Raw genomic sequence first — 15579 nt, 5'->3', positions numbered from 1 at the left:
GTCACTTTGTACTTGGATGCTTTGCCTATTTCTATATGGCTTGTATAACTAGTGATGTGGCATTTATAAATACTTGATAACTGTGCTGTAGTTATTTAACTGAAAGTCATTCTCAGATGGGACATTTACAGCAGGAAATACATGTTTGTTAAACAGTTCCTAGTGGTATTGATTTAATTTGTCTTTTATTCACAGTTTTCTACTCATGAATAGTACTGCTTATAAAGATTTGTTTAAAAGGTTCTTTCTAAAACCTGTGATCCTAATATAAAGCTGTGTACCAGTATTTGCCCCCAGTTTGACACTCCTAGCTGTGATTTTTTTTTTCTGACAACGTTTACTTTTATGTTTGCTCATACTTTTCCTTCTGGATATGAGAAAAATTTGCAGGTTTGTACAAGTAAGAGAATTATTCAGTGTCACTTAAAGAATATCCAAATGCTGTACTAGGAAAGTAAAAATTACCAAATTTAACTCTAGAAAAGATCAAACCTCAACAGCATTAACTGTGGAAGAAGAGATTAAAAAATGTCAAAAGCACTCAGCCTAGACAGTTTCATGGTGAATTATTTTACTATACTATCATTCTGACTCTAAACTGTTCCAAGCATAGGAGAGGAGGAACGCTGAGAGACTGTCTAGAACAGCAGCCATAAGCCTTTCAAACAAATACGGAGTGCTGAGACCAACCTCACTAAGGCAGCTGTCATAAAGAAAACATCACTAATGGAGCCTGTTAGGAAAAAAAGATAGACTGTTGATTAAGGCATGCAAGATCGAGTCAGGCATTGAGGTATTTAAATATTGGAAAGGATTATAAATATTGATTATTATATCACTGCTTTTGGAAAATCTAAAGTATCAACCCAAAATTGTTCAGGACAATGAGAGGATTCTATAAGGTAGGCTCTTGCAAACTTAGTGGTCTAAAGTTGGTAGCTTTCTTTTATATTAATCACAGTAAGTTAGAAATAGACTGGATAGAGAGGATCATTTAAAACAGCAACTAAGTTTACCTAGGAATTAACTGAATGAGGTAATATGCAAGGCCTAAGAAAAATAAAATCCAGATGAAAGGGACAGTTGAATAAAACAAACAAATAACCACCTTGTTTTAAATTATTTCATCACACTTCCCTTCAGGTGTAGACCCAAGTCAGATTAAATGGACTAGAACCTCAGCTACACAGCTTCATTGTTGTGACCTAGAACAAGCTGCTTAACCCAGTTGAACCTTAATTTCCTTACATATGAAATGAAGATAACGATACTTAGCATAAGATTGTATTAAAATAAATACATTACACAGGCCCTTGGTATACAGTGCTCTCAACACATTAACCATAATTATGGTTAATAGTTTCATTAGTGCTAATACCAAAATGAGAAAGGATTATAAATATTGATTATTATATCACTGCTTTTGGAAAATTTAAAGTAGCAACCCAAAATTGTTCAGGACAATGAGAGGATTCTATAAGGTAGGCTCTTGCAAACTGTGAATTCTTTTCAAATGAATTATACCTAAATTTTAAGTGTAATCTCATCTATAATCCCACTATAATCTAGAGGGAGCAACGTAACAAGATTTCTGTTTCTTCTAGATAATAAACATGAGAGTGACAAAGGTGAATTCTAGAGAAAAGAGTGCAATAAAGGAGCTTTGCTAGATTTTTATAGGTATACTAGGATGACAATAATAAGAAATTTGTACTTCTCAGGAACAGACAGAGTAATAGGACCGAAAACATCCATAACATGACCTCTGTAGAAATAGTATATAATGATGATGATGGCCACTACAAATACAGTTCATACCAGTAATGTGGAAGAAAAGGTTTATTTAGTAAATGGTCATGGAAAACTGGCTGTCCTTAACAGGAACAATAGAAAGACAAAATAATTCCATTTCCTACTTAATTTGTATATGTAAATGCAACCAAATTCTCGATCAGCCTTGGAACTGCAAAAGCACGAGGAGAACTTACAAGATCTACATACTTATCATCATTTGCCTAAGAAATTCGTTTCTAAATAATGTACAAAAAACTAGAACACAAATAAAGGAACTTGACTACAGAAAAATTTAAACTTCACATAGCAAATATATTCTTTAAATAAAATTAATAGAAATAGTCTGGTGAAAAATATATTTGTTATACAGATATTAACAAGTTTATTAAATATAAATAGTATTTAAATCGGGAAAGAGAAAGAATAAAAGTCTAACATAAAAATTTGCAAAACATAGCAAGATATAATGGTACACACCTGAATTTTTCAGCATTCTGAAGGCTGAGGCAGGGATATCAAGATTGATTCAAGATGAGTCCAGACTATATTGTGAGTACCTATCTTGGTATCCTCTCAACTCAGCCAAAAAGAAAAAAAAAGAAAAAGAAATACTTTGTATTTATAAGGAGAAAAAAAAATAACAAATTAAAAACGATTTTTACCCTTATATATAAATGAAAGTCATAAGATTTGTTTAAAGTTAGTAAAAACAACTTAATTATGGAAACACTGGAGATGTTGGATATTTGTTTTTAGTTAAATGTAAATATATTTAACTATTTCAGAGTATTGTTAGCATTTTTTTTACTTATAAAATTTAAAGTACATATACCTTTGAGCCAGAATTATGCATTATGTATTTATGAATTTTCCCCTAAAGATATATTAGCTACAAGTATTCATTGTCAGATGCATAAGGATGTGTATCATGGCTTTGTGCATATTGACAAACCAAATAATTCATAAAACAAAGTCCTTTAATGGAGGGCTTGTAAAACAAGTCTGTATAGCTTATGATATACTATGAGGCCATCAGCAAAGATGAGGTTGCTTTACACAGGTTGATATGGGAAAGTAAAGGAAGGGTGTGTGTGTGCGTGTGTGTGTGTGTGCGTGTGCAAACATTCCCTAAAATCTGTTCATAAATGATTGCTTTGATTTAGGGGAAGGAATTTGTGTAATTGGAAATGATTAAACTTTAGTGTTTGTTTTCTTTATGTCATATGTCTTTAGTTTTGTGGTAATGGGGATCACCCAGGGCCTTGTACATATTGGCAGGTGTTCTTTCATGGAACTAAATTTTCAGCCAGCTTCATTTATGCAGATTATAATTACATATATAAAGGAGAAGAGGTCTCACCTAAAATAGAAACTGTTGTAGCGTTTGTAACCTTTTTTAATGACATTTATTTTTTACTATATCAAACAAATGAAAGATAAAATAGCTTTGAAGGAGCTAGGTGTGGTGTTGTCTTCTATTCCCAGTTACTTAGGATGAAGCAGGAGGATAATTTCAGTCCTGACATACAAGATCAGCCAGGGTAGTATAGTGAGGCCCTCCTCCCCTCTTGCTTTTCCTTTGTGCATGTGTGCATATGCATTGGTGCCTGTGGAGGCCAGAAGTTAACCTGTAGTGCCATTTCTCAGGAGCCTCCAACCTTGTTTTTGAGGTAGGGTCTCTTACTGGAACCTGGGACTGGCTGATCAGGCCAAATTGGCTGGTCAGAAAGCTTCAAGTATCCTCTTGTTTCCACCTCCCCCGCACTGGCACTACAAGGGCATGCTGCCATGTGTGCCTTTAGATGTTAGTGGTGGGGGTCAAGGTCAGGTCTTCATGCTTGGTGGTAAAAACTTTCCCCAGTAAGCTGTCTTTCCCAGCCCTCTCCAAATCCCGCCTCTTTAAATAACCAGAAACAAGACTAATTGGGTGGGTTGGGTTGGCTAACACCTGTAATTCCAGCAATCTGGAGGGCTGAGGTAAGAGGATTTTCACAAGGTCCAGCTCAGCTGGAGCTTAAGTGTATGACACTTAAAAAAAATGTCACATTAAAAGAGAGCCATTTTCAAATGAGAGAGTCTGTTCTGCAGTTGTCTGGGGCGTCTGCTATGTGTGTATGGAGACTCAGGTTACAGGGTTAGTGTAGTACAGCATGAGTAAGGAGTACTCAGGCCGGCTTGTAGTGAACTGTAGCTTCAGAAGACCGGGAGTCTAGGCTTGGTTAAGAAAAGTCAGACTTGGCTGAATAGGAATTCTAACCTCACACTCTTTGTTCTCGTTCATTTTTGGCTCTCTTTCTTTGGCATTGTTGATGAGGAAAGTGGAGGAAAGAGGTATCATTCAGTAGGAGAAAAATTATAGAGATCCTTGGTTTCCCCCTTTGGCTGTGAAGATCATGCTTGGATAAGGCCTTGCCTGGGGCTGTGCCATGGGACAGCCCAGACCAAGACTCGCCGAACACTGCCAGACACCAGTTATGCACCGTTCGTTTGTGTCTAAGTGCACATTGGGATTTTTCCCTCCCTCCCTCTCTTCTCTTCTCTTCTTCTTCTCTTTTCTCTTTTCTTCTCTTCTCTCCTCCTCTCCTCTCCTCTCCTCCCCTCCCCTCCCCTCCCCTCCCCTCCCCTCTCCTCTCCTCTCCTCTCCTCTCCTCCCCTCCCCTCCCTTCCCCTCCCCTCCCCTCTCCTCTCTCCACCCCTCCCTCTCTCCTCCCCCTCCCCTCCCCCTCCCCTCTCCCTCCCCTCCCCTCCCCTCCCTCTCCTCACTCCCTCCCCTCCCCTCTTCTTTTCTTTTTTGGCAGGGGCGTTGTTGAGACAGACTTTTTCTTTGTAGCCCTGGCTGTCCTGAACTCACTGTAGATTAGGCTGGCCTCGAACTCACAGAGATCCTCTGCCTCTGCCTCCTGAGTGCTTGGATTAAAGGCGCGCGCCACCACTGCCAGGCAAGATTTTTAAAATTTATAAATGTAGTAGTTTTTTCAACAGGTTCTCCAAAAAGAGGTTGTTATTTAGTAAAACTATTTTTTTTAATAACTCATAAAAGTCAGCAAATCTGGTTGTAAGTAGATATGAAAACATCCTAGGGTAGAGGTTGTAGTTCCAGGTACATTTAAAAAGTCTTTTCTGTACCCCTTCCTTCTTTTCTGCCTCTTTACTGGTGACTTTGGGACCAGGACTCTGTCCTGAGTATCAACTCTAAGTAAATATGTAACTGAAGGGTCAGTCTGTGGCAAGTTACTCTTAGCATGTGTTTTTCTAATGTATGTGATTTTTCACATTTATTTACTTACTTGTATGTATGCATATGCACACATATGTACGATATATATGTGGAGGCCAGAGAACTTTTGGAAGATGGTTCTTTCCTTCTAACATGGGTTCTTGGGCTTGAATTTATATCATTTGGTTTTGCTTACCCACTGGTACCTTCTAACATACTTAATTAATACAAAGTTAGTTGGGTATTTATTTATTTATTTATTTATTTATTTATTTATTTATTTATTTATTTATTTATTTATTTATTTTGAGCTGAGGACCGAACCCAGGGCCTTGTGCTTGCTAGGCAAGCGCTCTACCACTGAGCTAAATCCCCAACCCAAGTTGGGTATTTAATAGTGTAGTATGAACATGAAAAGAGGGAATAAGTCTTAAATAACCTTTAAAATGGTGTGTTTTTATGCATGATAAAATGAAAGGGAGAAGAGCCCTTGTGGTGTTCTTTATGCTGGTTGGATGGTGTTAACTGTTCTTTAAAACGTACACATGCAAAATGTATAACAAAACTTCCTTTACCCACCTGACTGACTGCGTAACTTGAGCCTTTTCTCTGTTCTGCCCAGTCACGTAGCAGCTTATAAGATAATCACTCAGAGACTTCATATTAATTACAGACTATTTGGCCTATGACTCAGGCTTATTACTAGTTAGCTCTTACATCTTAAATTAACCCATTTCTATCTGTGTATTGCCATGTGGCCAGTTGTAGCTGCAAGTTTTCCTGTGTCCCGCCTGGTCCTGCAGCCACTCAGACCCAAAAATAAACACACAGAGGCTTATATTATTTTCAAACTATATGGTCATGGCCTATGGCTCAAGCTTCTCACTAGCTAGTTCTTATAACTAAACTCAGTCCATTTTTTATTAATCTATATGTTGCCACGTGTTCCGTGGCTTTACCTGTGTGCCATTACATGCTGCTCCCTGGACCGGATGGCATGCCCTCGCTTCTGCCTTTCTTCTTCTGTCTCTCTCCTGGATTTCCCACCTGCCTCTAAGCTGCCTTGCCATAGGCCAAACAGCTTTATTTATCAACCAATCAGAGCAACACATATTCACAGCATACAGAAAGACATCCCACAGCAGCCAGAGGTTTGTCATTACTTTCACATCTTGCTTCTTGGGTGGCTTGCTGGCTTCTCTCCAACTTAGCCCTCTTCTCCCTGTATCTCTGTTTGGATTTCCTGCCTGGCTATATCCTGTCTTGCTATAGGCCAAACCAGCTTCTTTATTAACCAATGGTAATAAAGCATATTCCATAGCGTAGAGAAAGATATCCCACAGCATACCTGGACTCTGAATTGATAATAGGAGTGAAATATATTAGAGGAGTTAATGCCTACTGAGGAGTTTCTCTCACTGTTTAAGATTTAGTGTGTTGTAGAATTGCTTGGCAGCATTTACTGAAATTTCTGATTCTTTGACTGCAGACCCCGGGGTCCTATTTCACCAAATTTGGAATAGGTTTCAGAAACTTGTTTTTTAAACATGCACCCCACTGTGTTATTGTTCTAGGCCTTACATAGATCACATTTTCAGATACAGTATGTTGAGGAGTCTCTGTTCACTAGTAGGCATAATAGGGTTTTGTGTGTGTACATGTACTGCTCTTACATTATTGAGCATGTCATAGTAATCTAAGGTGAATGAGAAACCTTGGAACATTCATGGTTGCTACTTAAATTCGCAGTTATTGAGCCCTACAATATGCTCTGAGGTGTTAGTAATCTATAGTAAGAGACTTGTTTAAAAAAATGTTAGTGTGGTAGTGCATGCCTGCACTCCCAGCACTTGGCTACATAATGAGTCCAGAGACCAGCCTGAATTACCTTTCTCTCTTAATCTCCCCCAAAACTCACAAGAGACAACAAAAATCAACGATAACTGTGATTCCACTTATCTTTCATTCTCAGAGGTGAATGCTTTCTCCTGTATTGTTCTCATTATTGACAAATATTATATTTAGAATTAATCTATATGTGGTTTATCTTTTTAAAAGATTATTATTTTAGTTATCTGTATGTGAGGGGGTATATGTACACATGAATGCAAGTGCATTAGAGGTCAGAGGTATCAGATTCTCCTGGAGTGGGGGTTTCAGGCTCTTGTAAGCTGGCTTATGTGGGTGCTGGGAATTGAACTTAGGTCCTCAGGAAGATCAGCATGCACTCCTAACGACTGAGCCAACTCTCCAGCCCCTATATGTGGTTTATCAAAAGCTTGGAATTTAGGTATTGTATAGTGTTAGGAATAATTTGAAATGGTGAATTAAATCTTTTATTTTAGTGAAAGTTTTAGTATTTTTCCATTCCCAGAAACAAAATGTATCTGGAAGTTCTCAGGGAAAGCCCTTTTGGACTTGGTGGTAGTTTTACAGGATTACTGTTTACTTCACTACATTGCCCCCTTTTAGTTACTTAAAAATATTTTCATACAATGATCGTGTTCATTCCCCTCCCCCCAGCTCTTCACAGAGCCTCCCTACACTTTCCTACCCACCCAACTTTATGTTCTCTCTCTCTATATATTTCTGTCTTCTCTCTCAGAAAATATGGAACGCTTCACAGATTTGCGTGTCATCTTTGTTCTGGGGCCATGCTAATCTTCTCTACTGTTCCATTTTAATGTATGTACTGCTGAAGCACACACTCTCTGGTGTTTTGTGTTTGTTCACATGAGTGTCTGGGTTTTTCTGTGCTATACACTCTCCTTGAGTTTGTAAGAAAATTAAATTATCTTGCTTGAGAATGTGTAACTGTTGTTGAATTCTTGAAGTCTTTAAGGAATGAAAATATCAGATAATTTAACTTTCATAGAGGTTGTTTTATAGTATTGCCACAGTTCAGAGATCAGCATAGGTGTGTTTCGTTCCTGGCTGGTTTTGTACTTATGTAGAAGAATTTGGTGCCTTTTCCTCTTAATCTTCAGAGGTCACACAGTATCTTGTTTTCACAGAAGATGCTCAGTAGATTTTAGGTGAATAGACTATGCATATAGTAAAATGATATTAATAGAATAAATCATCAGTGATATATAATATCTTGTGATAGCAAGATACAAGGAATTCAACTCATTAGTGCTTTAACATTTTTGTAAAATTGAGGTTTGACTCCCCAAATTTTACTTTAGCTGTGTTTCTTAAATTTAGTATATTTATAAAATTAAGTAACTGTGACATTCTGGAAGTTTCTTGGTGACATAAAGCTATTCACTTCTTTCCCGTGATAGCTCCTTTAGTCAAGACAGAGCATAACTGGCTTTGAGCTTTCTGCTTTATTCACATTTGTGTTTGATTTTTTTTTCATCTGGATTTCAATTTTTAAACAAAATAACCATTTTGTAATGAGGCTATAAATTCTTCATAAAAGAATGCACAGGGCTGGGACTGTAGCTCATTGGTAGAACACTGAGCAGCTTGTGCAAGACTCTGGGTCCTGATTCCCCAGAGCTGACAAAATGAAGAATAAACGACAAACCTTTCACACATGGAGCCTGTGTGCTTGTGGTCTGTGAAGTCAAATGCTGAGCCACTGAGCAGTATGCCCAGTACTGTCTTCTCAGGTTAGCTTTTTAGATAATTAGAACTCTTATTAAGTACAGTTAATATCAGCAGTGCTCCCTTGAATGGGTACTTTAGCTCCAGTAGTTTTGCCTTTGATATTTAACATACATTATTTGTGATTAAAAAAAAAAACTGTAAGGAAAAGCAAACCTAGTTAAGAGGCTGTAATACCTGGGTCAAGAAGGAGGCCACAGGAAGTGGAAGTGAAGTGTGAGCAGACATTGGTGTCTCTTCATTTTACTTGTGCAAGAGTGCTGGTCATGTCAGAGGTATTTTGAAACGGTTGGTTCAGTAATTTGGCCTACTGTCTTTTTTTCTCTATAACAGTTTTTCTGTTTTCTACTACACCTTGCACATCCACCAATCCAAGACACCTTATAGGTGAGTATTTTTATAGTTCTCAAATGGCATCAGTTCTTCCCAGCTAGTTGCCGCTTCATTCAAACTAGGCTCTATTTTTCTACTCTGAATTAACAGTTATTCGATTCCACAAAGACTATTTTTTTGTCCACAACTCTAAAAGTTGCCATCAGGGGATGTAGCTCAGTGATACTTGCCTATTGTGTGCAAAGCCCTGGGTTCCATCCTCAGGACCCTGCTGCATCCCCAACACCAAAACACGGTCTCATGATCATGGGTAAACTATTGGAGGACTGCTTTTTCATTACTCCCAAACCAGCACTTCTCAATTCACAATAAGACTGCATTTCTTTTCTCTGGTGTTTATACTCTAAGGATTTTAAAATGCTAGTTTCAGATTTGTTATTTATTTATTTATGTTTTAAGTGCTCTGAATTGAACTTAGGCTCTTCCACATACTGCACAAGCACTTCACCACTAAACTATATTTTCAGCTCCCTTTATAGTTTAAAACACTGGGAAATTCGGGCTGGAGAGATGGCTCAGCAGTTAAGAGCACTGGCTGCTCTTCCAGAAGTCCTGAGTTCAATTCCCAGCACCCACATGGTGGCTCATCCATCTATAGTGGGATCTGATGCCCTCTTCTGGAATAAAGTCAATAGAGCACTCATACACATGAAATAAATAAATAAATCTTTTTAAAAAATTGGGAAATTGGAACAAGTTGGTTTTATATTTAAAAATATGAAAGCATACTGTAATATTGTCAGATACAAACTGAGGAATTAAAAGGAAAAATACTTTAATAGTGTTTTTTAATTTTTCTAGAAAGTAAACATGGTTCCCAACTAAAGGCTTAGAAGAAACATGGAAATAATCTCTAGATGTTGTTTATCTCATAGTCTTCTGTGGTTAGATTAATTCTGCAGTCATATCTTTATACTCATGGATTAGAAAGGTGCAGCCTTTTGAATTTTTCTATATTTGTGTTAGACTTATCTGCTTGGGCTTTCTAATAAAATTTTTTAAATTCTATAAGGAAAAGGATATTTTCCTAGTGGCACTGGAAATAACACAATGTTATGTTCAAATTGTAAAGTTTGAAGAGGATTTATAAAAAGAAAAAAGAAATGGAAATAAAACCTATCTCTGAGAATTGGTAATGCTTGTGTGTAGTTTACAGTTGCCAGGCAGCCAGAGCTCTTGTTACACTGCATTGTTCAACTTCTGGCTTTATGAAGTTCCTATTATCCCTAACCTTCTGGTGCAGTGCCCATTCACTCTGATGCTTGGTAACAACTGAATAGTCTCAACGTGTATTCCTAGACAGTCAAACAGAAGCACTAGAAATACAGGCAAAAATTGTCTTTGTACAGGCATGCTTTGTTTTCTCTTACACACTGGGCATGTGGTGACGTGCATGACTAAATTTAGTGGTCGATTTGTGAAATTTGTGAGTGAGCTCTTGTTTGCTAGTCTTTTTCCTTTGGTCACCTTTCTCTCCCCCTCATTTTACCAGCATAGAATGGGGAATTGGAAAGTGGCAGTCAGAACTAGTTACTGTCTTCCTCAACCATGCCTCATCTTGGCAACATGCAACAACCCCCCCCCCCCCCCCCCCCCCCCCAAGATAGGGTTTGTCTGTGTAACAGCCCTGGCTATCCTGGATCTCGCTCTGTAGACCAGGCTGGCCTCCAACTCACAGAGATCCACCCACCTCTACTTCCTGAGTGCTGGGATTAAAGGCGTGTGCCACCACCACCTGCAATTTTTTTTTAAATGAATGTCTCAGCTGCCCTTGCACTCCTGTGTGTTTCCTTTCTTTTGACAATTGTTCATGCTGTTCTTCTTTTATGAATTTTCTGTAAGAACTTTGAGGAGGGAAAAAACATGGATTTTCAAGATTTAGGATAAGAGTGTTTTATGTAAAAGTTAGTATTTGTGAGTCCTGAAGGAGAACCGTGTTCTACAGCTGCTCTGGATTGGTGGATATGCAAATATCAAGCAAAGGAAGAACAAGCATTTCTTTTGAAACACGTAATAAGGAACACATGTTTCTTCAGACTTGGGGGAGAGTCTGTTTGAGCCTCTTTCATCTAGTTACTTACTGAGTTGGCAGCACATTTTATATTATTCAAAAGGTTTAATGTACGTATAAAATATCATGTAATTGGTAAACATGCTCATGAAATAGAAATAATTCTTTTTATTCGATATTTCTCATAATTTTTGTCTGTATATTTATTTGTGTGTGTGTGTGTGTGTGTGTGTGTGTGTGTGTGAGAGAGAGAGAGAGAGAGAGAGAGAGAGAGAGAGAGAGAGAGAGATATCGATCTTGCTATATGGCCCAGGCTGGCTTCAAACTTGATATGTAGTCCCATCTGTCTTGGAACATGTGGTCCTTTTTCTCAGCCACCTACAAAGTTGGAATTATAGGCATGCATTACTACATCTGCTCCTAATCATTTCTGTTAGGTCCTTATTTATCATTTACATAGCAGAGGCTCCCTGCAATGTATTTAAAATAAGGGGAATAACTAGAAAATAGAACTTTCAAGTTGTCAGATGTTCATGTTTATATCTAAACTTGTAAAAAACAATGACAAGATTGTATATTAACATGCAAGAATTCAGTGATGGGCTCAATAACTGTTAACTTACATATAGAGAAGAGTAGTTCTGGCTTAGCAGTCCAGTTCTTACTGTTATATGTTTGTAGAGTGTGATGGGAAGTATGGTTTTTAACAACTGAAGAAAATGCCATTTTGAATTTTGTGACAATGGAAATGTCTCAGAGCTCCTTGCTTGCTTATTTATTTATTATTTGTTTTTGTGGCTTTTCAAGGCAGGGTTTCTCTGTGTGACAGACTTGGCTGCCCTTGCTTGTTTGTTTGCTTGTTTATTTATCTATTTATTTTTGTGGCTTTTCAAGGCAGAGTTTCTCTGTGTAAGAGCCTTGGCTGTCCTGGACTTGTTTTGTAGACCAGGCTGGCCTGGAACTCACAGAAATCTGCCTACCTCTCGAGTACTGGGATTAAAGGGGTGTACCACCACTGCACAGTTTATTATTATTATTATTTTTGGAGTAAGGATATTATTTTGTGACTGTGAAGAGTTGAGGCTAAAGTAATTCAACTATGTTGTCCTTTTCTTCCTTATTGAAATTCACTAACTCTTAAATTAATATGGGCGATGGAGATGTTATGCTTATTTTTTTATTTGCAGCACCTTTTATAGTGGTATTCCTTATTATTTGTACATGGTAACTAAAACAATTTTCTGCCTTTATCCTATTAATATGTACTGAATAGGAGTAGTTAAATTGCAAAATACCTTTTTTTTGTGATGATGCAAGAATATATAGGAGTTACATATATAGACTTGCACATCCTATCTTGAAGAAATTTAGTTTGGGGATAATGGACATATTTAATGTATTCAGGGGTTACAATGTAGGCTTTAGAGTACTCAATTTGAGCTTTAAAGCACTGGTTCTTTCCTTAGATATTTCGAGAAGCTCGAAGAACAGTACCTAGTATTGTTTATATGCCTCATATTGGTGACTGGTGGGAAGCTGTCAGCGAGACTGTGAGAGCAACTTTTCTGACCCTGCTACAGGACATACCATCCTTTTCACCTATATTTTTATTGTCTACCTCTGAAACCATGTACAGTGAGCTGCCTGAAGAGGTAAGAAGTGCTCAAATATTTATTTTGCCTTATTGTTAAAAAAATAGTTGACTTGTTAAATAACTTTTAATTAGAATAACATCACAATTTTTATATCAGATCTACAACTTATTATTAGCCAGCATTCTTGTTTGGTATAATTTTCCTCACTGCTGTGAAGATTGAGACAGTTCATGCCTAAAACAGAGCCCGGCATGTATGTGACTTCCTAAGAAAGCTGAGCTCTTGTATCACTAGTCCCTTTTTAATGATCCTCTTTTTTCTTTGTGAGATTGGTTGATGGGATTTGACCTGTAGCTTTTCATTAGTAGGATTAAACTTTATTTGAGTGAAATATTATTGTGCATTTTTCTTTTAAAAATATATCTGAAATTTAAGGCAGGTCTTGTCTATTAACAATGAGTAACTATAATTACCTAATGTGGTTTCTAGCTACATATATATAAAAACATGCATAGACACTGTGCATACATATATTTCAAGCACAATAAATCTCAGCTGAGTGAATGATAGAATATTTAAAAAAGAGATTATCAGCCGGGCGGTGGTGGCGCACGCCTTTAATCCCAGCACTCGGGAGGCAGAGCCAGGCGGATCTCTGTGAGTTCGAGGCCAGCCTGGGCTACCAAGTGAGTTCCAGGAAAAGGCGCAAAGCTACACAGAGAAACCCTGTCTCGAAAAACCAAAAAAAAAAAAAAAAAAAAAAAAGAGATTATCACTACCATACAGGAATTGAAGTTTGGAGGGAAGAGAGACATTAAAAAAGTTAAAATGTTATGAAAATGCTATAGTATGGGGCTGAAGAGATAGCTCATCAGCTAAGAATGACTATAATCTTGCCAAAGACCAGGCTTCAATTACCAGCACCAACATCAGTGGCCTCATAGCCAGTTATAACTTCAGCTGCAGTGGCTACAACACCTTCTGTCCCAAACCTACACTCACACATATATTCACATTAATAATAATAATAATAATAATAATAATAATAATAATAATGTCCTTTTTGAAAGGCTACAGTAGTAGAACATAAAAGAAAATACTAACTTTATTACTGAAAAGGTTCCACTAAAAATGAAAAAGCAAGCCACAAACTGGTTGAAAAGATTTCATATAGGTCATTTATCTAATGAATGACATTAAAAATGCATGACAAACTCTTAAAACTTAATAAGGAAATCCAGGGCAGGCAATTTGGCTCAGTGAGTAAGAGCACTTGCTGCCAAGACTGACCACCTGTGATCAGGCCATCTAAATGGTGGAAGGAGAGAACTGACCCTTGGAAGTTGTCTTCTGACTTTCACAGGCATGCTGTGGCATGTGTGCAGCTACACCCACACACATGCACATGCACACACTTATACACAAATAAATAAAAAGTAAGAAAATTCCATCAAATGATTTTGACAAGGGTTTTAAGACTATTAAATCAGGGAAAGTCTATTCTACATCCTAAAAAATGAAGCTGAATGCTTATTTAACACCAAATACAAAATCAACTCAAAACAAGTCAAAGATCTATGTAAGTGTACAACTTTTTTTTTTTTTAAACTTGTAGGAGAGTGTATTTGAGGGTCATAGCTGCAGCAGGCAGGCAGACAGGCACTGGAGCAGTAGCTGAGTGCTCACTTCTGGACCCACAAGTACAAGGCAAAGAGAGCTTTGAAACCTCAAAGCATAACCCAGGGACACATTTTCTAATCCTTCCCAAACAATTTCACCCACGAGGACTGGACTTTCTAATATATGAGCCTATGGAGGCCTTTGGTGGCCATTCTTGTTCAAACCACCAAGAGTAGCAAGTGCTTTCCCAACTGAGCCATTATCCTAATTTCTCCTAATTCATTTTGATTGTGTTTAAGGTGCACAACATGATGTTTTGATATAAGGCCAAAACCAAGGAGTTTCCCCATTTTCTTCTAGGAATTTATAGATTTCTTGTCTTACAATTAGGTTTTTAATCCATTTTCAGTTGATTTTTTTTCCACAGGGTCCAATTTCTTATTTGTTTATTTAAATAACATATTTCATTTATTGAACGGAGACAGGAGGAGTAGATGGGGAGGGGAGTAAATGGGAGCTACAACCTTTAAGGCTCTTAGAAGTAAGCATAGGTGGAAAACTTCATGACACCATGTTTGACAGTGAGTTCTTGGATATGACACCAAGAAGGCAAAACCAAAAAAGTACTGACTATAAATGAGTTTGATCTTGCAAAAATTAAAAACTTTTGTACATCAGTGGGCACTTTTGGTAGACTAGAAAGCAAACCATGGACATGGGAGAAATACTTGAAAAAGTAAGAAAAGCTTTTATCAGGGAGCTTGGAGTCTAAAAGGTAGAAGTTAGACCTACAACCAACGAAACAAACAAACAAACAAACAAACAAACAAACAAACAAAAAATCAAAGACAGTGTTAAGTGTCGTTGTAACGAACGTGGATGATGCGGAAGGATCTAAGTAGTGTATCTTGGAAAGGAGAGCTGTGTATTGAAAACCTTGATAGAGTAGAGGTGAGAGATGAGAGGTGAAATCAGCAGACAGTAATGCTGAGATGAGAGCTACTGACTTAGGTTGACTTTGAATTTTCATGTAAGGTATGATGGAATAGTCTGTGAAATGTCTGAAAGTCTAGTTTATTGACAGCATAACCAGGATTCCAGAGGATACAATGAAATAGACTTAGTTTGGAAAAAACAGAGGGTGAGAAATACAATGAAATATGAAGGCTTTGTTTGTTTGTTTTTGTTTTTCAAGACAAGGTCTCTGTGTAGCCCTGGCTGTCCTGGAACTCACTCTGTAGACCAGGCTAGAAGATATATGAAGATTTTAAAAAGTTATTGTTAATGTGTTTCCAGCTTCTGGTTCTAAATAATTATTTTTTTGGTACTATGTA

At 37.4% G+C, this 15579-nt stretch overlaps 1 protein-coding gene and 1 pseudogene across 2 annotated transcripts in view; one reads left to right on the top strand and one right to left on the bottom strand.

Moving 5' to 3' along the window:
* Atad2b (ATPase family AAA domain containing 2B) overlaps positions 1 to 15579 on the top strand; it is a 137304-nt gene that overhangs the window by 79791 nt on the left and 41934 nt on the right. For both annotated transcript variants that reach the window (XM_052745964.1, XM_052745963.1), the window contains exon 19: positions 12497 to 12682. In XM_052745964.1, the coding sequence (XP_052601924.1) occupies positions 12497 to 12682 (186 nt within the window). The remainder of the gene's footprint in view (positions 1 to 12496; positions 12683 to 15579) is intronic.
* On the bottom strand, positions 7616 to 7715 carry LOC128116126 (uncharacterized; annotated as a pseudogene).

Source organism: Peromyscus californicus, unplaced genomic scaffold (genome assembly GCF_007827085.1).
Source record: "Peromyscus californicus insignis strain IS unplaced genomic scaffold, ASM782708v3 Scaffold_1__1_contigs__length_55948999, whole genome shotgun sequence".
In the NCBI taxonomy this organism is placed as follows: Eukaryota; Metazoa; Chordata; class Mammalia; order Rodentia; family Cricetidae; genus Peromyscus; species Peromyscus californicus.
Note: the sequence above shows the minus strand (reverse complement) of the source record. Positions and strands in the feature narration are given on the sequence as shown.